Below are 24,796 nucleotides of genomic sequence, written 5' to 3' on the forward strand. Positions count from 1 at the left end.
ATCGAAATAATTAGTAGCTGTATCTGGCGAATTTTTTTTCTCAAAGTAGTTCCTTGTTTAACTCGGTCACATATGCTTCTCAAGTATATGAGAAACGGTTTAGCATTAATAGCATAGCATTAGTCGCTCCGCTCGAAGGAAGGTGCAAAATATAGGGAACATTAGCAATTGCTTCGCTCGTAAAAGGGTTAAATTTATCTTTCCAAAATTCGGATGACTGTCGAAAAATACAGCAGCACCCTCTATTTGAACGTCACCTCTAATAAAAGGCCACTATGGGAAAAAGGTTGAAAAATAGTGCCGTGGAGTTCAAATAGCGGTTTTACGGTATACAAACTTGTACTTTCTTCTCAAGTCGACTCATTGTTCTAGTTATAGCTGATGTTTTGGCTCATCACTTGCTTTCAATATCGCATCTAAGCTATTCATATTTTTACAATAATTGTCTACACTTGTCAATAGCAGTATAACTATCTACTGCTGCGGTTAGATTGGTCAAAACAAGTTGCTTTTCCTAATGAGCTGACTGCCCATCTGTTGAATAAGATTTGTAAAATTTGCAGGATTGTGAGAATTGACAAAAAACAATTACTGTGTTTGTGATGTTGGCACACTATATCTGCACAGTTTTGTTTTTGAATAACAATGTAGGTAATCTTTACTATAATAATAAGAGCCTTGTCTGTCTGAAGCCAGGCTAAGAGTGTTAGGAAAAAAGATTGTCTCGCACGGGAATTGAACTCAGATATCAGTTTTGCAGACTTGCACACTACCAGCTACCTCTCAACCATCTTTCGAATCAAAGAATAATTGTAGGCTATGTATAGTTATTACACCAGAGGATCTCTCATGGCGTGTGGCACTGTCAGCGTACTAGTAATAATAAAACTAAGTAATATTAATGAACATTAAAACCAAACCAGTTTGGGGTTTTTTAGCATGTGCTACATTTGCTAAACATAGCTAGCATAGCTTAAAAGCTTCTCAACTCTGGAGGTCAGCATAAGGGCAGCTACTCCATGATTTGTGCACTGTCGGCTATTAGAGTCCAAAGGCTATGTCACCAGTTACTCAACTAAGGTTTAGAATTGGTATTTTTGTGACAAAACTGATGCTTTTGAGGTGAGCAACCAGAGCTTATATACCACTTGGCTACTGTCTGGTTGCTATTGTCAACAGACATCCTGCTCACACAAATACTGTCAATTTTTGATGACACACCAAAGCTAATCCTGTCCGAGTCTGTTGCATGTCAATTATTGGAGTAAAGTACACGTGTTTGGCTAAAAAAATAGAAAATCTCATTATTACACAACCCTATATAGATCACTACAAAGTCTAGCAACGTGACCGCTCACAGGTAGCTCGCATCTGCTGAGAGAAACATGAAATATGAATATGTCATGACATTTGAGCTGGAGTCGACAGGTGTGCTGCAGTAAAAGTACTGACGGTGCAGAGTAACCATTCAGCCAATAGCGATGCACGTAGATCTAAGATATATTGTGGGAAAAACAAAGTTGAAATCAACTTTGCTGTCTTGTGAAGAGCGTGGGAATAGTCACAAAGGATCACACAACTACGTAATCAACCTAGATGCCTAAAATAATGAAGTGAATTGTGGGAATGCATGTCTAACTAACTCAATTTTTTGGAAACCTTTTTAAATGGTTAAATAACATGCCCTTTACAAATTGCGCACAAAACAGAATGTGATAATTCACGATATTTAACTTGCTAAGAAATTTCTTGACTACTGTAGTGTATTTCTGCTACTAAATATGACAGATGGAGAGGCATTTTATTCCTTATAAATCATAATATAAATTTATCAATGCCATTCAATGTTCAATATTCTATGTAAAGGCCAGTATTTAAAGTATGTCTTACTGAAGGGGTTATGTTATCGTTTTATCATTTACAGAGTAAATGCGTATTATTGGCTACTGCGCAACGAATAGATTGTTGTAATTTTAAAAAGATGCTAATCCACATTTAATCAACATACCTTAGTTCTCAAATTCCTTTAGTGATATCTCTTTCATCAATAGACTCTGATGAATGATTTTGGCAGTACTCATAATTGCATGCAAATCTCGGAAGATCACAAAAATGAAATGCAATGACAACGTAGGCCTATCATTGAATCGCTCCAGATGCAGCATATAACTATCGCACAAAATGGACAAGTCTTCCATGCAAACTACTTTTTGTTGGATGATTTTTAAACAAATTTTGAAGCAAAACTGTGAAATTTTTTCATAGAATCACCTGGTAAATATTTTAATAGTCCATTTGCAGAGTATTATCTATACTTGCTTTTTTATCGCAAAAGCAGCGATAGTAGAGTGATAGAGGGCTCCATCTCAGTGTGGAGTCTAAGAATCTGGTCGGGTAACTTTTAGTCTTGATGACTGAAAAGACACTTAAATAACATGTTATACTTTTACTCTCAAACAGGATTCTCTAGCATTTTAATCACTGTACTTTTTCCCAAAATAGCCAAATACTTTGTACGTACTCCTTGGAGGCCCATTTTTAAAGGCATTGATTTATGTCAAATATTTCCCAACAATAGAAAATAACAGTTTCAACATGACAGTTTCTATAACTTGATTCCAACTGAACTTTTCTCTCGTCCTCACTAAAGTACATTTCTCATAAATAAACCTATCTTCTCTTCAGCTAAATAAGCCTAATTACCATATTATGTGACAGAAATGGTCTTGAGTTCTGACAGGCTAAAAGCGCAGTCAATCAGGTTTTTCATAGCCACGCAACGTCCTACTTGTCAGTATCCTATACTATCCTTAGCTAAGGTCACACACGGCAGTCTTCGTTAGCGTTGATAAAGGTGGTTGCGTAAGGAAAGTAATAAATATTTTGCTGTCGGCTAGACTGACCTTCACAATTGCTGCCAGAAAGGAACCTACTTTGGTATATGATGAAAAGAGGCTAAAGGAAGCTCTTGCTTATATCACAAAGTTTCCCATCCTCCGCGATTATACCTGGCAAAATTTTCTTACTTATTTATATCAAGAAAGGATTTTCGTGTTCCAACTCATACAGCAATTATAAGCGGGTAATAATAATTTGTTTTTATATTGATTTAGCAAAAATAAAGGGCACTTTCATTATCATTAATAGGTTTTTGTTGCAAAATATCTGATAAACAAGTCATTTACCTTTATGCATTGTTTAGTTTGGCTTATATGACCTTCATCAACAACTACCCACCACTAGTATGCTGGCAGTGAGAGATCGTAATGTAATATGTAATAACTATGTGTGCAATTATTCTTAGACATTGAAACTTGAGTAAATGGCGCAGCTGGTAGAGCCCTCGGATGCGAAATGGAATATACGCGCTCAATTGTCGCACAAGGTAAAGATTTTCTCTTAATGCTCTCAGTGTGGCATCGGACAGATGGACAGATGTACAAACAAACGGACACGGCTCTTATTATAGTAAAGATTAGAATATACTAAGCAGTTAGCTATGATTCCAAATAAAACAAGCCAAGAGTCATTTGCGAGAGCTGTAGTTATCGTCACGTATCAGAGCGCATAGCTGACTATGACAGCACTAAATATGGCATTCGAACGTCTCTGTAACAGTATATATATATATAAGAACAGCAAACTACGTAGTTTGCTGTTCTTATCTTTAGCTATCTATAGCTGTCTGTTAATCTCTTTAGGTTGTTATATTATATTTATGCATTACATATGTATATTTATGCATTATATATATATGCATTGCATATTTATAATTACAGCAAGCAACAGTTTTTGCCAGTTATTCCTTCACTAGCCTAGTTTAGCCTAGTTTATAGTTTAGTTTAGAATCAATCGCTTTGTTTCTGTTTTAAGTCTTGCTTGCTTTTTCTATAACAAATGTTACGTAAATGGACGATGCCGCAAAGCAAATGCATGATGGCTGGTTTTTTTCCGGAACTTTCTTAAGCCACTGATAAACACAATGAAACTCTTGGGACTCACTAAAATAGATTTCAGTCAAAACACTTCTTTTGTAATGCAACTTTAAAATTAATGTGTTTAGTCTCGCGATACCAACGCGGACTTCTAACAGGAAATGCTGGGATAAAAGTTTAAACCATTACTTGACCCAAATTCTTCCATGAGGCTAGTATCTTGAGAGGTTACTGTTTATAGAAATGATGTTGAAAGTCTTTCTATTGATATAACATATCCACAATATTATCTTCATATCCCCTATGGTGACTGGCAGACACAAATGCACTGCTACAGGATATAGCTTAGCTGCAAGAGAAAAAGGATTCTATTGTTAGAAACACCTGAAACATTTGCGGATGGTCAGTGATGAAACAGACCTTAGTAAAGCTACTACCGCTTGGCATGTGGTAGGAGTTACAGATCAGGCAGCCTTCCTCGAATAACGTAACACGCTGCTGTTTTGTCTGCGTGCCACACATACATGTAGGACTCAGACCCGGCTTTTGACAATTTGAATCTTGATAGACAAAACAATAGAGTATACTGCACAGTTTGAGTACGGGCGGTTGTCAAAGCAGCGTATAAATTTAAATAGTTAGTCGTTGAAATAAAAGACTACAAATATTCTATTTTTTGGCGCCGTAGGCTTCTGTGAAGTTATTAACTTTATTTACAGTCAATTAATTAAAAAAGCCAAAGATTAGTGGTGAGAAGAGCTACAAATTAAAATATCTAACATGGCCCCCCATCAATGACAAAACAATGACTGCCGAGCTATTCTCACCTTGTGTATTAAAAGTTGTGGCTCTGTATGCCATAGATTGTTTTATCTGAAATAGTAATTATTTGAGTTTTTCTACTTCTACTGACTATAAAGTCACCTCCTGCCAACAATACAGCAAACAAAGATTGAACATTATGTAACAGTAGTAATGGTCAGAACAGTGATTTTTTACTTAACACTAGGCTTGATGATATACCTAAATGACCTCACAGGAAATGTAGTAGCGGGAGCTGGAATGTGTGGAGAACCATCTTCAGTATGATATGTATCAGGTAGTGCAACAACAGCCAAGATGACTCCAGCAGTGTTTTACTTGCAGTCAAATTAAGTTGATTCACTCAGAGATCTGTTTTGGAATAAGTATCCCTAAAGAATCCGTTTAATAAGTTTCATAAAATTTACAAACACTAAGTAATAAATTAATGTAATATTAATATATTAATATAATATCAATATATGCTGCAGTTAATATAAACAGAAGCACTTCGGGAACCTAGGTAAAAAGTAAATATAAAAAAACTATATTATGCGAAAATAAAAAACAAATAAACTAGGGAAGTTGAATTTAATAAAAATATGTTTATAGTTACATCGCCTTAGAGTTTTAAAAACGCAGGTCAAGGCTTGGTGGATTGTAGATTTGGATCTAAAGGTAATGATAAAGTTATGAATGGAAATTTACTCTAACTTTAATTAAAAAACATTAGTTTATTTGTTTTTACTCATTCTCAGCATCTTCACATACATCTTCACCTACAAAACTGTCAAATGTTGGAAATTTATTCAGGTGTTCACAATTTGCATCACATATTGAAAATTCATATAGCAAGGCGATCTTAAGTATAGGTTTGACTCTATCTCGAAAATGCACTTCACAAAGGTCACTAATTAAGCATCAAGTCAAATGATTGGATGAAATGAGTGTCTGTCTGTTTGTCCATTTCTCGACTTGCACAGCATTCACCATTTCTAATGCGCGGATGATGCAACTTTGGAATTGTGTGCACATTGTGTTATCGTGTAATAAGTGCTTCAACGGACATTCACATGTTGTGGATAAACACTGAGTGCTTTGTTAAAAAACACCCTTCCCTTTTACCAGCACACTTTCAGAATAGAAATGACTAAAGTGTGAAAAGGTTCAAACGGAATAGCTTGCGTGGCATTTTCTTTAGCATCATTCGCAAATGCCATATTCATCTTTTGCGAACATGAAACATTCAATAAAAATTTGCTAGTAACTAAATTTGCTTGACTTGCAAGTTTTGCAGTTTTATTTTTAGACTATAGGCAGTATTGGGTTCAGACGTCAAACGGAAATGAGATTTATATCTGTGCTTATTTAGGTTACGTGACAAACTACTCCTTCAAACCACTTGTTACTCGAGTTTGTTTTCAAAGCACCTGTTATTTTCATCAATCATCCACTTTTTCACCTCCTGACCACCTAATGAGCCTCTACAAACTTCTTTATTGAGCTAAAATTGGATTATTAGTAACTCGGTGAGATACCACAATCATAGTAAACAAGCATTCCTCACAAAGTTCAGAGAGAGGCTCTGGTAACACGCTTGTGTAGCAACAGAGGCAGCACGTCTAGTCTCCAAGGAGGCATGAGTATAAATGACCATTGTTACAGGAATGTTAAAAGGTCTTGGTGGAGCCACTAATTAGAAAAACCTAACATGGTGCCCGTCAATGACAAAACAAGGTCTTTGAGCTACGCAGTACTCTTACTTTGAATTTCACGAGTGGTGGCTCTGTATATGATAGATTGTCTTATCTGGAATAGTAGTTCAATTTCTGGTACTTCTTTTGACAACCATAAAGTCATTTCCTGCTAACATGACAGCAAATAAAGAGCGAACATTATGCAATATTTATGATGTTCGAAGCAGCCTTTATTGCTCAACACTGATGTTAAGCTGACATCTATATAGGAGAAAGTGTTTGTAGTATTAAATATTTCAACTACTGCATCAACATCGTGCTAATATTATAGAAGCTTTTCTAGAGCTCTGGCCTTCTAAAGCCTTTCATGCTCTGGCATGCCACCCCGAAGCTTGTCTGTCTGTAAGGTTTGACCAGTTTTCCGCGGGCTTTATATGGGCAATCCATCAACGGTTGCTGTATGATGTCTGGCAGCGGCTGTGAGTTTTTAAGTGCATTTTGGATCAACGATGTCTCTGTAATTTTGGATAGACATGTCTCGACACGAACCTCAGGGCTTTAGACATGACCAATTGCAAAGAACAATTTACAGTTGAATGCAATTCTTGTCACCACTGGTGGCCTTTTCTGAAAGTTGAACTTTATCATCTTGTTCACTCCAGACCAGGTCCCAATCGTGTTTTGCATACTGCAGATGTATATGAATAGACAAACGGAGACACTCACACCAAATAAAAAAGCTGTAGAAGGCAGCAATGAAAGCAAATGAATATGAAACGAACTTCGAGCTACAATCAGAGAGGTTTTTAAACATGCTTCTAGGACTACAGCTAAAGGCTGGTTCACACTATATAGCCGTATGACAGCGGTATTTTTCTGCGTTTATCGTCGATTATGTGAACCGAAAACCGAACTCATCGATGAAACAACGCGGATATGTCGGGAAAGTTTTCAGTTGTCGAACTTTCCTGATATTTCACTGAGCATCGACGACTGCCTTTTTAATGTGAACCATTTCGCCGATAGTAATTTGCGGTCGCGGATAGCATGATCTATTTATTTTTGTTTATGATAGTTGCTGCGTGACTAGTATTAGATTCAAGCAGACGAGAACAAAGAGGTTTTTGGCAAACTTTTGAAAATAAAAATGATAACACTACGTCACAGATTATTTGCTGATGCAAACGCGAATGGGTTTGTGATAGTGTGAACATCGTTATTATTGACGATCACCGAAGTATTGTGGCATCAACTCAGAGATACGACGATATAGTGTGAAACAACCTTAAATGCCCTTTTGCTTGTCAAGCTATGAATAACTAGAACTTGGCATTGATGCTGTCACTGTGCGTTGAGTGTCGCATGGTAACTTCTGCTTGCACAATACTTCCATGCTGACTGTCACACAGCTGCATGCTTGAAAGTGTAATTTGCTCCCTTCATGTTATGCTTCAGTTCTTTTGGCACAAATAGGTTTCATTCTCAATTTTTGAATTTTTAAACTGTTAATTTTGCAAAAAAATGTTCATAGCTGATGTTGAGTTGGCTAAATTTACATCATCGTGAGCCAATGAATACATTTGATTGTTAATTATGGCTTTAATATTGCTACAAATCACGTCTGTTATGTTTGGGATTTATTACACTGTCTCCATCCTTGACTTTTGTAAATAATATAGAGATTCTCAAACAGATAGCAGCACACACTATTGTTTGCATTCTTTTTAAATATGACTACGATATATAATGTTTAAATAACAGTTTTCTGTTCAGGAGATAAATAATAGGTCGAGCTATCTCTTTTAACAATTCCTTACCTAATAGTTATTATTTTAATCAAGAATGGTATTTTAAACACTAGGCCCTATATGTAAAACCATTTACTAATTTTAGTGGCTAACTGTTGCCCTTTTTCATGGTTCTTGTTTGGCACAATTTGGAAAGCATATTTGTTTGAAATAAAATTATAGGTAATAAAATATTTAATAAATGTTAATATTTATTATTATTAATTTATATTAATTTGTTTAAAGTATTCTAAGGCAACTTATTATCCCCTAGCTACTAACAAGTTCTTCTCTACACATGCGCGCAATATTATGCTGTGTAAATTATATAACAAAGGATAGATAATTGTTATTCTATTGTAAAGTTTGGCTACTATTTTTTTGCATATCAAAATAAAACACGTTTTTGTCATACTGTATGTTTGTACATCATTGTTAATATAATATTACTATAATGCTGCACACAAAAAACTATTGTAGCATATAAAAGTTTGTTTACTTCTTCCAATATTGAGCTTAAATCTTTTAAAATTGTAAATATTTTATTTACAATTATATCTTTTTTTAACTTTATATATATAGGCTATATCTTTTTTAATTTTTTTTTAGTTTTTTTTACTGGCTAGTCCATATTCATGTTTATGGCAAACATGTTTACATATGTCAAAAAAAATAAATATGTAAATAAGATATATAAGGAATACATGAAATTTATTTATGATTTTGGTGATATAGAGCCATGTCACAAATTTAAGTGTTTATTTACATATATCTCATTTAGATAATTATGCAAGCAAAAGCATTTAACGATGTTCTTGCTTAAATCAACCGTTTCAAAGCTAAAATATGTTTAAAATTCGTGTAACAAAATGATAGAAAGGTCAGGTATAGAGAAGTGTGATGTTGTTTTAATAGAAGGCAATAAATGATGTCATCTATAATTGCTGTTGACTAGGCTGCACTCCTTGTTGTAAACACGCCAAAAGCCAATATGGCCAAACAAGTGATACAAATATAATTTTCTAGAAGGTTTTCTCAGAATTGGCCCTGTCCTCCACAAAGGTTGTACCCATGCCAGTGTAGTAGAAGCACACTTGTTTCGTTCAATGATATGAACCTAATACCCTTTTCTAACGCTCTCGAAAGTGTGACTATGTAGCCTACTTTTTTTTCATCTTGACCTCGTTCAGAGGCTCTAGTCCTCGGTAAAATGCGAGAAAAAATAAGTGGTACATGAGAGGTTTGAAGGTTTGAACGATGCTACAGAATGTGGGATGTGAGATTTCAACGTGAGTCATTTGCTGTTTACACTTGGGTTGAATGAGAAATTGTTTCTTATACATATTTAGGTTTTCCACAAGCATGCTGTTTTACCGAGGTGTTCTGCGTGCTAAGATTTGAGTTATGGTACAACTATGGTACATGTATTCTGTGTGATTTTTCTATGGGCTAGCCATAGCTCCCAAATTATTGTATAACACTAGGCGCAAATCTTTGGATAAATACAATTTTTTAAACGTTTCAAACAAAGACATTATTTTTACAGGTTCTTCTTTCTATTATTACTTGTGCTGCTCTAAGCTGGTATCCTTTTTGTATCGAAAACTAATAAAAAAAATTAAAACGCTTTCAAATGTTATGTTTTAGGGTTATACTGCCTGATATGGACATATACGATCAGCGTCTAAATGAGGCTGAAAAGCTAAGCGTATTTTTAGATATTTGCTGTTTAAAACACTCTAATAGCATTTCCAATCTGACTGACCATCCATTATATTCCTACTTCCCTCTAAAAAACCACTACACCTCATACCAGACACCAACACCTTACCAATTGACATTATAGAACAGTGTTATACAAAAGGAGCTTTTTCTGCCATTATTCACAACTTTAATTTACTGTTCTCTGTTTTTTGTCTCATTGTCTAATATGTGTTGAAATTAAGTTCGTATCTCTTTATTTTATACAACTAAAAATATTTTGCAAAAACATTCATTGTATGGGTCAGTTTTGTAATATCTCAAAGGAATACAGACACTTCCGAGTACTTATATAATACATGTATAGTTATCTATTACAATACAATCCAGTAGGAAGTGACATCGCAAAAAAATTTATTCTCTGAGATAAGCGAAGGAAGTGGTTATCTTTGTTCTTCACAAAGAGCGCTGCCTATTCGATGTTTTAATGCGTGAAGATTCATGGGAAGATTACAGTACATCTGGACCTTTTATACTGACACGCGTGAGTCTAGGAAGATGTCACCCAGATAAGAAAGCACTAAAGCCAATGGTTTGAGCTGCAGTTTAATTCTAAGCTCTAAATATTTAGTTGGATTAAGGTCCACTACTGGCAGTTTCACTGTTAATGGAAAACGCGCATTCCTTTGGAAAAGAGTCTGACACTCGAGCCATATTTAAACAAACTTGTTGACTAGAAGGGATGCGCCATGGACATACTTACAACACAAAACCAAAAGTATTTATGGCGCTGATTAGTTTACACAAAATTAACATGTCTAACTGCTAGTGATAGCTTTCTGGCAGAGTTCCAACATTCCTTACATCTGAAAGGGGTTGTTAATTATGTGCCAATTTATCGGGGAGCATATTGTTTGAGTTTTCGATAATGTTTGTCATGTAAGGAGATTATATAAGAATTATTTTCGCGGTGGAGCCAAAGTGCTATTAGCTGGATTATAGTTAGCTGGCGTAACATATAGGTCGGCTAAGTAGGCTGGTGTTACGGTCACGTATGTTCAACAGCGGACTTTATTAGCCAAATAGGTTGATCATGCTGCAACGACCGATCCACGATAAATGACAAACGACTAACTGCAAAAAATGTGTAGACTCAAGATTCATTCACACTAATTAGTAAAATGCTGACCACTTCAGGGTTTTCTCTCTTGCAGTTGGTTGTTTCGACAATGACTCTCTTATGGTTTGGGCTTTACTGCTGACTTCCATGCAACTCTGTTTTCCACTTTCTCTTGGCATCTGTTTGGGTTTAATTCTCTCAACTTCATGGTACACTTACGCCAGGAGTTCAAAGTTGTTTTTATGAGATTATTTTATTTGTATTTATTTTATTAAATATTTGTATTGGTCTTGACGAATGTTATAGCAATGATTAGCTCATTCTTTTTGGTAGCTACATGGGTAAGTTGGGTAGACGTTATCAAACCAATGGGATGTTAACAGCGCCAGAGCATTCTAAACAGAAATCAACTGACTATACCAATGGAAACACGCCCCAAAAACAACCGTGCCGGCGTTGGCATAGATTGCTACCACTAAATAATGAGTTTTGTAACATTTCGAAAACTATGTGTTACATCAGAACAATAATCAATTTCCAAGCGACAGAATCTCATATATCTTATTGCTAAGTTGATTCACGCTCAGCTATGGCTGTCAATTAATTTCGGAGCCAGCCAAGCCATCACGCTCAACACTGTCAATCTCGGCTTAACCTGTTTACCGCCAATTAGAGGCTTACAAAAGTCCGGTGAGCTAGACCAAAAAAGTTTGTATAAATAGAAGTGAATGAACCACCGCCTCAAGTAATTAGCACTCTGTGTGGTCTTGTTGGAGTAGTTTATGAACTAACATTTCCATTAACATCTATGTTCATCAAAGGCCACTAAGGTTGAGGGCAGAGCAAACACTCTTTGTCACAAAAAACGGAAAGACAAAAAGGTTTTAACATTAGAAATATAAAACATCGAGTAAGCGTATCTCGAAATCTGAAAATATTTAATAGCAACCTTAAAATGATGAAAAAAATAATTTACTGTAATTATAACTTGATGAAGTTGAGTGAATTCAAACTTAAACCCTGGCACAGGCTATGTAAGCCAGGACAAGTTCCGTATAATATTTGTAATACTGCAAGCGTACATGCTTATGTCAGTTGTCATGAGAAGTGCGAACTGCTACCCGCTCTCCGGTGTCACCCTCTCTCCGGTGTCACCTGCTCTCCGGTGTCACAGGGGATCCAGAGTTATTTTCAGATCACTTACTCAATGTAACACCAATCGTTAGAGATTTTGGTAAGGTAGCCGCCCATTCGGCAGAGATTGAATAGCAAAAAAGGTCTGATACTGGGAGCTGAGACTATCCTGGACAATCCGTTTCACAAATATAATGCCATATAGTGTTCCACTTGCCGACGTATCTCACGCCGTAATTGGCCTCGTTATAGGGTCGATTCACATTGTAGCCAACCACCTTCCAAGCGTGCTCATCTTTGATAAGATAAAGTGTAAATGGTGAGGTCCATGAGAGATATACCGAGTCGAGGTTTGTCGTGTAGGTTATACTCGTACCCTGAGCGTACAGATCAGCAGGGGTTTCTGGTTGGAATACGTCAACTATCTGTCTCGGTCTTTCGGCGCAACAAGAATGTTCTCCGGTAACTTGGTAGTTGTATTTGTAAACCTGAAGGAGAGAGAATGAGACAGGTATGAGTTTAGACCCTATTTTTTAGGTTAGATACCAGTTTATTTCCAAAGTAAAAGAGTCGTAAATTTTGTTGTAAAAATAACCAACTCACCATGTCGCCCTTGAAGAAGAATATTAGTTTGGTGCTGTACTCATAGAATGCCGCATCCAGATTGCTTGGGATCGCTGGATATTGACCAGCGCCAAAAAACATTCGTATAGAGCCACTCTGAGTCACCCTTTCTCTGACGGAGTCATATTTGTAGTACCTCGAGCCTGAAACAGTGTTGCAATATTATATCAAGACATCATTAGTTTTAAAGATGAACTAGAAAGAATTTTTAGTACATTTTCTCAGAAAGTATCGGTATTTTTTTATCATTTACGATTTTTTTATTTGTGATGTTTGAGATGATTTGATGACCAGGTTGTTTCGAGATAAACCCGATTAAGTTTGTGTGATTATGACCGCTATAGTTGCAAAGAGACCGGCAGAATAGAGACTTGTAATACTGCAACTTAAACACAATAGCTGGTATGAACTATAGCAATGATAACAACTTGTGACGTCACTTTGCACGTATTTTTCTGCGGAGCATTTGAACCGCAATCAAGTTTTGTCGATTTTAACCATGAAACATCCTGGCAGTCAGATCACCTCAAACGTCAAAAATAATCACAAATGATAGAAAAATACTGATACTTTTTGATAAAATCTACGAAAATTTTGGGTAAGTTCATTTTTAAATCGGCTTTATCTAAAAAGTTACTTAAACTATAAAATTGTTTTAAATTTTTAAAGTTTGAAAATTAATTTTTATTTACACTTTCTCTCCACTCCTAAACAATTATGAACATATAGAGTGATCATCGCGAAAAATGACTGCCAAGATTTTAATAAAGTTTTGGGTCATTCCAAGTTTACAACAAGTCAATCCATCGGGTGTGTGAAAGTAGTTAGATTTTTGATAAGTTATATATTGCTGGTGCCGCAGAGAAGATATAGTTGCAAAAAACAGAACCAGCATGTCTTTGATCTTCAGACTATTTCTATGGGGCTCCATGCATAGTTTACATAAAAAACAGCATGGTCAATTAGTAGCTTTTCCAGATGACTTTTTTCTCTTCCATCTCTTTTTTTACCAGCTCATCAGCAACCAACTCATTCTTAAGCTTTGTAGTTTAGTATTTTGATTGCAATTGCGCTAGAGGTTGGACATGCGCTAGAGGTTGGACATGCGCTAGAGGTTGGACATGCGCTAGAGGTTGGTCACACAGGCCGCATTGTGGTAGATTAGAAAGAAGGCTGGCTTTGCATCGCTAGACTACCTTTAAAAAAGTAGTAGTGATCCGTGATCTGCCCTCTTCTGACACTGTCTGACTCGAAGTAGTGCACATATGTGTCAAGGTTGGCGGGCAAGCCATTCCAATTCTTATCCGAGATCAGTTTGGGACCGCCATATGTTGTTCTTTTGTGCATGTTCTCATACATCCAGAAGTGATCACCTCGGAAGAAATACGTGTTAAACACTCTGGCTGAGCCATTGGATCTTACATAATCCATGACAATGTCGAACTTTCCTGTACACGGGCCTAAAATAATGAATAATACTTGTGCTTCTTTTTGTCTACTTCACACAGGGATTATGTGTGTCACGTAATAGTCCGATCTATTCATCGAGTCAACTTTACACCGCATAACTTAATTAAGTAGAGAATTTAATCACTTTACTACCAATAACTCATTGATGATTCATCTGCCCAGATATACTTTGTGCATGACATCATTTCTTGAATAAGTTTTGAATAACTAGTATGGATTTCTAACAACATTTTAATTGCATCTTCACTGCTTTGGCTGAAAACTTTTGCTAACTAAAGATCAAATGACACCTACCCAACAAAGAAGAGGTCATGTAACAAAAGTAAGTGTTAGCTCGTTAAATATAGGGCAAAGGTAAGTGTCTATCCACCCATAACACATGTAGATAATTACACAAGCAAAACCTTTTAACGACGCTCAATAACTTCAGAACCAAATTATCTGCAAAACCATACTTACCATACATTTTTGTTATTTCCTGTCGGTCATGGGGAGACAACTCAAATCTACCTCTGATGTGACGGTGGTAAATGGCATTCATGACGGATGCTTGATTAGCTGAGTGATTTAGACCAAGAACGTGTCCTATTTCATGAACTGCGACCTGGAAGTATGACAGACATATTGATCTGCAGAGACGTAACTTTTAATTTATGTCCACCCTTAGTGATTGGAGTTAAGCCATTTGTATCAAGGTGTCTTTACTAACATCTATAAATAAGCTTGGCAATAGTTATAATGAATTAGTTTTTCAAATACTACATTGGTAGGCTTAAAAACCTCTAAAGCTGCAAAAAAAGTAAAAATTATTTGCAAATGATAGTTCGTCATTTGAAAAATTTAAATTTCAAAAAATTTTAAAATTACCGTTATTTTTAATAGATTTTCTTTTTATACAAATGTAGGCCTACTACTATATACATAACTAAACAGTAAACATTAATAAAAAACACTAGATGTTTCTCTTCTATTTAAAAACCTGACATAGAAGTTAAAGGAAAAATTATAGTACTGAATATCTTTGAGAAAATAACTATTTTTTATTTAGAGTTCGGTGTACAGCTAAAAATTTTATTTATTTAGGATGTGTAGAAATTTTGATTCATTCCAATCCATGTTGACTGTAGTAAGATTTTGTTTCTCAATCCAGGTTCTAACGTAGAGCAGGGCTTCCAGATTATGGGCGCTCCCACCCCTAAGGGGGCGATCCCACCCCTAAGGGGGCGCTCCCACCCCTAAGGGGGCGCTTCCACCCCTAAGGGGTCGCTCGCACCCCTAAGTCGGTGCGAGCGCCTATAATTGGAAACCACAGCTCATACCCCTAACAACTGCAAACTGTTGTTCGTGGAAATGTAAGAATCGTGAAGACAAAGAAATTGTAATTGTTTTCACAGAAAAATCTGAGTTGAGATTTTTTCTATAACTAGTCAAAACCTACCAGCAACTCTTTTAAAAGTTGCTGTTATGGGAAAATGTTAGACTTTTACATAATGGCTTTCCAATAAAATATTCTTTTTATATTTTCTCTTTATGTCTGTTTTACATTGTTTGAGCCTTTTTTGTTTCATTCAAACCAAAGTGATGCGAGATTGTTTTCATCGGTCATAGGGGATTCAGCAAGGATAACAAACGAGGAAGCACTCTTGTAGAGCAAAGGTTTGAACAGGAAATAACTTGTTACTGCTATAAACGTTGATTGGCTTATTAAATTTTAATAGTGTTCTGAACATTGATAGACATCAGTGTAGCTTAGGTCTTCATCGCCGTGACAACAGTGACTCAAGCCCAAATTTACAAGTTCTCATGCCTTAGCCTTCAGTAACTAATTGACTTTTGTGAGAAATGTCTTATGTGAAAGTAGCCGCAATCAAATCTGCCGTATCGCGTCGCATCCATTAACTAATTTATCATTTTGCAAATAATGCTAAGGGTTTTTAGTTGATAGTTTTGATAAGTATTCACAAACTTGTCATATTATTAGCAGAGGTTTGAAAGCTGACTAATGAAGCAGTCATAACATGGTAAGAAATACAAAATGAAATGTGGGAAACAAAACCATAGGTTAAACCTACTACAGTCAACTTGAATTGCAAGATTCAAAACTTCTACACATCCTAAATAAATAAAATTTTAGAAGTACACCAAACTCTAAATAAAAAATATTTGTTTTCTTTAGAATCCAACATGCTGCCGCGTGTTGGATTCTAGAGGAAACACCGTTGACATGTATTCATAGTTTTTATTTATTGTTATATTTATTTATTGTATTTATTGTTTAGCAATATTAAAATGAATGAGTTGTAGATTTGTGGCTCACCAACAACAGGCTGATGTCTGAGGAGCGTGGAGGGCTAATGGAGGCTGTGTAGGGGTCGTTCTTATCAAAGTGAACGTCCCGGTGAAATTTATGAGCGATCTCCCCACCTCTTCCATCAAACTGTTTATAGCAGTTTAAATGCGTTCCTATAAATTATCAAGCAGATGTGATGGATAGGGTTGGGACTTTCAAAATGACAGGTTATTTATAAAATGGGCGAGCGCTTTTCTAAACAAGGTAGTAAATGAACAGAGAGAACTGCCCTGTTGCTACTATCTACAGATATCAGTATTCACTACTCAGTAGCATGGACAACTCCAGCTCTTGCGGATAATTGTAAAAAAGTCCAACAACGTAATTAAATTACTTTGTCAGCCGATGATGCTGTCTGAGAAAAATTGTTTTGAGCAGCCAAACTACAGGGGCTGTCTAATCGTAAGGATTGTTGTTCAGTAAGATGGCTAACTAGGATAAGCCGCCATCATCCGCTGTCACAACAACTAGTCTCAGTTTGAGAGTTGAAATATGTTACATTCATTCATCTTTCGAGGATGAATCTTTTTAATGAACTGAGGTTAGTTGAAACTAAAGCCTTATTTAGAGACGAGATGATTACTGAGGTCGATTCAAGGCCATTATGGTCTATGAAGAAAATTAAAAATCTTGTCATACCTTCTAAAAAGCCGATCTCAATATCCACTCGAGGAGATGTTTTGTCTTGCCGGAAGCATATGGGAGCAATCTCACTCCAGTACTGAAAAGCTTGAGCGAGCAGAGCATTTTGAACAGAGACTTGGATTGAAGGGTTGGCATGCGCGCTCATCAGCCGCCAGGTTACTATATCCTTGTTCAACTTTCCGATCGGATCCGTTACAACAAAATTGAATGAGCGCTTCTCTCTTGTGCTCTGTCCTGAATTGTAAGTTTCTTGATTGTCGGCCTCCTCCTTTGCTATAAATTCCTCCAGCTGTCGTTTTCTGATCAGCACACTTTTTTGACTCGGTGACTCTGAGAGACGACTCGACCGTTTGAATCTACGCTTGTCCTTTTCTTCGGAACTAAACTCTGACGAGGATGGATCGTGCTTTGACAAGTACGATGATTCCTCGTCATATTTTTCGTCAGCGTCTATGTTCGCAAGGTCCTCAGTATCAAAGAGATCTGGTTGCCCGCATCTACTTTGCGACATGAACATTTTGGTCATTCCATCGCAGTGACCGCTCACGTTGAGTCTATAAACTATCTGAAATTCCTCGTAACCTCTCTTGATGTGAGCGGTGTTACAGGCTTGGTTACTAGGAGTGGTGAGCACAGGTGGGAATGTCACGGACTGGTCAGGTAGGTAACTATTCTCTACCTGTAGCTCTGTAGGTATGATTGGTGGTAGAGCTCTTTTCTCCCTCTCGCTCGTAGGAATAATAAATGTTGTACAGTTACAGTTTAAGTATCCGTACTTGCAGAGGTAGTGCTACAAACAACAATGTAATATATGGTTATACTCTGTCATCCAATCACAGCTTCAGTTGTTGTAGTGACATCAGTTGATGCTGATAATATATTAACAAGAACAAGAATTGTATAATGTAGTTATAACAGCCATATGCTACAGTACACTAAAATCCTCATACCCTGGCAGTTTCGTGCCCCGTGAGAGATCGTCAGGTGTAATAATGATACATACAATTATTTCGACGAAGCAGAAGGCGGTCGATCGGGATAGGTAGTAGCGTGCCTGGCTACTAGGATAAATGTCACAGGTTCAAATCCTACATGATGCAAACTTTGTACTCAACTTCTAACCGTGACTTTAATAGACGAAACGGGCGCATGGAAATAACTCTTATTATAGTAAAGATGGTCGATTGGTACGTACCAATATCATAGCACGCCTGTTGCTATGCTGGATGTCATGAGTTCAAATCTCACATGACGCAATATTTTTTCCGACTTCCAACTGTGGCTTTGAACGAACGGACAGACACAGCTCTAATGATAGTAAAGGTTAATTTAAACTCTCTTTATCATAATGTAAAGGTTTTGCAAAAGCTATAGGCAAGTATCGGCCATAATTTTTAGTAAAATGTCGCTAGTTCTCCTCTACCTTCTTGCAGGTGAGTTATTTTAAGGAACTACTTGCGACCTGTCTGTTCCCTTTGCAAGTAATTGTATATTCAAATGAAAGAGGTCTGTTGTAGTAGTGAATTCGATTTTATCTCAAGCGATCAATCAAAATCTCCATTATTTATTCACATAGGAAAATCTGGTTGCCAAACTTTCTGACTCAGTCCATACATTCTACATTCCAGCAGACAAGTTGTGCTACGTGAAGCGACGGGTTTGCCAGTGCGAGGTGAACTTCCTAAGATAATAGCTATAAATTTTTTTGTCAATTTTTACAGTTTAATCAAAGGGAGTTTATAATACTCAAACAATAATTGTAATTATGGTTGCATTTGATAAACTTGTGCTGAGGCTTGAGGTACTGGACTACAATATGTAAAATGATAAATAGATACTCTTGTTGCCATCGTCTCTCATAATAGTAAATGTAAAAGTGTTTAACACTTATTTAGCAAATTTTACAAAACTATACAGTTATTTTAACATCAAGAACTTTTTCATTTTTAAAAATTATAAAGTAATAAAAGATTTCTGACCTAAAAGCTCAAAGCCAGCTTGACGAAATCTACTAAATAGATATTTCCCTTTTTTAGTTATCACCTGTGCTTTCTTAAACCCTTTCTACTAACCAAGTATGTAAATCATAACAGGAAGACCAAATTGCCATCGTAAAATGAAGCGACTTATGAATAAATTTTTTTTTTGAATATCACACCCAGCCTGATCAACGTCCTGGCTGCTCATCACTCGGTTTATTTGCATAATGACATCCGCAACTACGAGTAATGTATATTTAATATACTAGAACTGTCCTACATCATGGAATCCACTCTGAAACATTCCTCTAACAGTAACCGTTCGATACTTTCATGCAAATTTTTAATGTTTCGAAATAAGACTGATCTAGATTGTTTGCTGTTTACAGTAGATCGCAATATGCCTACGAAACATTTTGTCTTGCAGTAAGAAGTCATTCTAATTAACTTGCATACTTTTGGAGCTCTTAAATTATTATGCCTGACAATTAATTTTGTGGTAGCATTAAATAGATTCATGCGGATATGAAGAGTTTTATGTTATTTATGTTGCGCTTAAATTATCCAGTTTCTGCTATAATAGTTTGAACCCATTGTCATACTAATGATATATAGCTAGCAATCCTTTTCAAAAATCCACAAGGATGGTTTATTGACTGGTTGTTTAAAAGACAACTCTAGCTGAATTATGGAACTAAAAAGAAAACACTTTGAACATACTCTCTGTGCGCAGTATAGCACATTTCCAAAATACCTTTGATGTATTGAGTAGAGCTGGTAAAATTTACAAGCAGTTGTTTTCAAAGTCTGAATGAGTTAATTTGGTAAACCTCTTCCGTTGGAAGGCTCTCGATACGACTGCAGGGCTAATGAACAACTTCATCCACAGACGCGCTTAGTATAGATGTACTATTGGCTATATATAGGGCGCGTACAAGCGCGCTGCCCGCTTCAATTCCATCGCTGACCACATAACAAGGTGTTTAGTGTCTCAATTTTAGGAATGAGGCTTTTTCTAATTAGCTGTCTGAAGGGTGGCGGTGAGACTGTGAGAGGATGGAGGTTTGCTGGTCCGGCCTCAATTACTAGTTAGTATTAAGTACAAATATTTCGTGCTTACGAGTGGGTCTCTTTCACATCACTCTAATGTTTACAGATTTATAATGGAGTTGGCTTTGTTTACCCAGTTGGTCTCCTTATTCTCTTAGATTCTACCACAACCTACTCCTCTGTCATTCTCCTAAACCATCACGCTATCACTTACCCGGCTCGGTACCTGCAGGAACTAAGAGCTCATAATTTGGGCCTGCGTTAAGTTTTCGTGGTCGCCATGTTCCAATAAATCAAATGCAATAGCAAAAAACAATGGTAACAGTAATAAATTATTCCTGAATTAAAGTTGTCTGAAGATTTGGTTAGAGATTTTTTTGCCGTCAAATCAAGTAAGACAGTGCAACACTACTTGGCGTAACCAAAATCTCTGCAGTAACTTCCTATCGGCAACCATAGACATTTCAGAGGTTATTTATCACCTCGTTGGATCAATCGTACTTGGAGAGCTCCGCACTCTTTCTCCCTCCTAAATTCATCTTACATAATACCCCTAAAATCACGGCTTAGGATTGATCTCACATTAGTATCTTTTAAGGAATTATATAGAGCTCTGTCAAGCAGTTTCCGCCGCAACAGAATTACTCGTTGGCTTTATGAAAGTGTAATTCCAAGCTTGCATCAGAGACATAGAAAAACTTCGCTTAGAATGGAATGATTTATAATATCATGCAATGCGTAGTTATTTTACTCTTCTTCCCCTTATGTAGTTCTGTAACTTGTTTTATTTCAGACTTTGAGATTGTCTCAATCCAAAACCTATTTCTTATCAACTTCTCAAGCCTTTGTGGCTTGTATGAGCATCAAATCAACTCTTTACAAAAGGTAATAAATTTAACAGCTTTACGACTTGCGCTTATTTATTGTGTCACGTGTTATTACCTTCCTAAAGATAGTTGTTGACATTTTCAAGAAATACTCAAGACGAATGCATAATCATAGCCAACCCTTTATGGGCGGAAAAAAGAGAATATGTCTGGTGGGAATGAGCATTTGTACTCATTTTCATGAATACAAATGATTGCTGAGGTATTTCATTTTAGAGCAACTTTAAATCAATAGTAGGAACTTGCAAACCGTTGCAAAAAAAGCTGCTCTCTGGATTTGGCTCATTCTCATAAGTTTCTAAGCAGCTATGCTATCTTAGGAGATGCATATGAACCAGGCACACTTATTCGCCTATTCTCTCAATTTATTGAATAAAGCTACTCTCCCAGGTGCCTATGCAGTCTATGGCTAATCGCTACACTTATTATCGAAGGCCTGCTAATGATTATCATAAAATAATAAGACTACTTCTGCGTGTCCACAATTTCCATGCTGAAGCCATGAGAACCAGTTGCGCCACGCCCTCCGAGTCATGTTATTAGCTAAGCGATTGTTCGACAAGAATGCTGTTTATCAACAATTGAAATTTTTCGTTCAGTTTTGCTACAAACTCTTCTCAAGGTTAGCATTGTAACTGCTGACCTACTTTCATACGTCAGCTGGTATGTGTAAGTCACAAAGTCAGGTTTTGCCATAAAAACAGCCAAAACTGTTTCAAAATTTTAAAGATTTTGTAAGAATCATTAGAGCTAATTTTTTCATCTATCAGCCAAAAAACCATACTGTAAAATTATATCACTATATTTTGGCATATTAAAATAACTATTTGAATACCAACTTTGTTATGCTACAGAGATTTAAACCCTCTCATCCTTCCATAGTACTTAGTGCATCCTACCAAGCTTCCTGTCAGGCTTTGAACAAAATTTCATTCGGCCATAACAAAAATACTCTTTCTCATCAACTCACCTTGCATTGCTCTTCAGTCTCAATCCGATTTGGGTTTTTAAGATCTATGTCAGGGTAGTCACGCATCTTTTGCTCTGATCGGTAATAAAGTCTTTTGCAGTTGCTCTGGGGTGCCAAGGCGAGTAAAAGCAGTGCTATCAATGTCGTGTGAAGATTGGAGAAGGTTCGTCGTTTTGCCATTTGTTTTTGCATTGTTCAGTTTGGCGAATATTCCGCTTTGATGCAGTATCATTCGGTAAGCGAAATAATTCATATATAGGGTGAGCCTCCTATCTTTCAGGCAGTTTCATTGAACAGTTTTCAAGTGAACTTCACTCCAAGTAATTATCTTATATATCCCAGTGCCAATATTCTCGCTGTCTGTGTCTTCAGATATTATTGGCTTGATTTGTGTCCCAAGGCAGCGTCTCTTAAAGCATCCGCAGAGCCTCCTACTATCAATGAGCTATAAATACAATCAGACTGAGCGTTAATCATTCATTGAAACGCTTAGCAGCTTATTCGTAGCGCTATCAGCGAGCACTTCGCGACTTTACCATACGTACTAACAGCAAGCTCAGTGCCGTGCCATCTCTCCTATCATCACACCGAGTGAGTGACGTGCCAGCATGCAACTGAGCGGCACTTCCCTACTTCCTATTCTTAGCCTATTCAAGCATGTTTCACACTATTCTCGGAGCAGATGTGATTAATAAGAAAGGTTCTTAGTCATTGTTCCTTACTCAATTAGCTAGACTCCTCTAAAGCCATAATTAAAAAGCTAGTCTAACACATTCGAATAAGTAAATAATTAAGGCATTTGCACATTTTTTCTTCAAACTAACTTTCACGGAAGCGCTTTAAATAGAAATTCTTTGATCTGCAGAACACATGAGAAGCAAACAATATTACATACATTTTGTATGGCGCCGAGTGAGTAACCTTGGAAAGAAATTCTGTTGCTGTCGGTAGAATTACGCTGCCGCTTACTACAAATAGGTAAAGTTATATCTTTACGGAATCCTCTTCTGACTTATCTCACTGTAGTCATCTAAATAAACCATTCAAATACTGAGCCGCTTCTAATAGACTCTCCGCAGCAAATCAGCCAATCAGAGCCAACCAAGACAAGATTAAAATACCAAGGTATCTTTCAACCAATGCTTTGGCTTGACATAACCGGGTGACCGGTGAGTGATATATCAGATTCATCTCCCCATGGCATTTATTGGTACATCTTGGAAAATACAAGATCAAGGCTTTGATAAAACTGATAAGATGTTATCTAAAAACGCACCTAAAATACATTCAGAGAGAACATTCCGGTGCCAGTCAGGCCAGTGGCCATGTAAGCATCTCTACTGGCTGGAAGGGTCAGAGTTATCCACCTTCTCAGTTCCCATTACGCTGTCATTTCCAACTAACTGTAAACATTTCATCAGTGTCAGCGGATGTTATGTAAAAAAGCTCACAGCTCTTGTGGATGATAGTAACCTTGATGAAGTAAGTAAATGACCTTCGCACGCTGATGCTAGCCAGTCACGTTGTTCGACAGCATTGTGTGGGCATATGAGCTCAGGTAGGGAAGCTGATACAGTCACTCACACCATGTAACGGGCAAAGTTTTGTAGACCTCAGAATTCTGTGGCCGGCGATAGTTTTTCTAGAATCTTCTAACTACAAAGCTACTCATTATAATAGAGGTATTTTTGTCTGCAGGAGCGAGACAATTGCCAATAGAATGGGTCCTCTGTGAGCAATTAATGACTAAAGACCTGTATATTATTGAGCAGACGGAAGGCATTTCATAACATTACAGCTACATACCTCAATGCCTGATAGATCAAAACACTTTAGCGCACAGACGTGTAGCCTGTGCACCACAATATCCACGATAAATAAATAGTTAATAAAACAGCAAAAGATCAAATGACTGGTTCTAATTTAGAAAGGAAAACAGACGATACGTTGTATAGAGTTTAATAAGAACTAAGAGGCTCTATACGATCCGTCTGCTGAGGAAATTGGTGGAAGGGGCCGACCGGAGCCACGTCAGGAGAAGCTAAGCAGCTACCGGATAATTTCATGCAAATAATCGTTCAAAAATGTGCAGCTTTGTGATAATAAGAGAATAAATTAGGATATAGGCTAAGCATATTATCTCATTTCAAATGACCAAATGTTGGCACCCCTTTATACAAAATGCCACATTTATCAACGTTATACATACCAAATTCATTATAAGATTTGATTTTAGATTTTGACTCTGATGAATATTTCGTTAAACATATTAAATCAAGGCTATAATAACCTTAGGCTATTTTTTATACACTGCATTTTGAGGTCTATGATTTTATCAAAAACAACTTGATGAATGTATGCAAATTTTTAAGTTTACTTCTGCCCCTTTGCTTCGGGAGTTAGGGTTGGCATTAACTAAAAATAGACTTTGTCTTGGTCAAAATTAAAACGATACTTCTTGAAAGAAGTTGATATGAATATGAGAGGAGAATTCCTTATATTTTTCTCTGAAAACATATGAAAGGCTACAGTTGTAACTGCAAACATGTTTGGAACTCAGTGGAAATCTACCTTGCTAATGCTTCATATGGCCAAAAGAGGAAGTCCATGTTTTCCAAGGCTCTTGGTAGGTTTATAAAGTTTACT

General features: G+C 36.6%; 2 protein-coding genes across 2 annotated transcripts in view; one reads left to right on the forward strand and one right to left on the reverse strand.

Moving 5' to 3' along the window:
* LOC137394017 (erythroid differentiation-related factor 1-like) overlaps positions 1 to 10,066 on the forward strand; it is a 60,661-nt gene extending 50,595 nt beyond the window's left edge. Inside the window, exon 23 of the mRNA XM_068080731.1 lies at positions 9,868 to 10,066. Within this exon, the coding sequence (XP_067936832.1) occupies positions 9,868 to 10,066 (199 nt within the window). The remainder of the gene's footprint in view (positions 1 to 9,867) is intronic.
* Positions 10,067 to 11,379: 1,313 nt separating this feature from the next.
* On the reverse strand, positions 11,380 to 23,176 carry LOC137392924 (matrix metalloproteinase-21-like). Its single transcript, XM_068079288.1, has 8 exons — positions 23,046 to 23,176; positions 22,151 to 22,595; positions 17,259 to 18,054; positions 16,587 to 16,732; positions 14,729 to 14,873; positions 13,996 to 14,259; positions 12,779 to 12,942; positions 11,380 to 12,663 (listed from the first exon to the last, which is right to left on the reverse strand). Exons 2-8 carry the CDS (start codon positions 22,340 to 22,342, stop codon positions 12,340 to 12,342), a joined length of 2,031 nt encoding a protein of 676 aa, XP_067935389.1. The 5' UTR covers positions 22,343 to 22,595; positions 23,046 to 23,176; the 3' UTR covers positions 11,380 to 12,339.
* Positions 23,177 to 24,796: the final 1,620 nt, after the last annotated feature.

The sequence above is a fragment of the Watersipora subatra genome, chromosome 4, assembly GCF_963576615.1.
Source record: "Watersipora subatra chromosome 4, tzWatSuba1.1, whole genome shotgun sequence".
NCBI lineage: Eukaryota > Metazoa > Bryozoa > Gymnolaemata > Cheilostomatida > Watersiporidae > Watersipora > Watersipora subatra.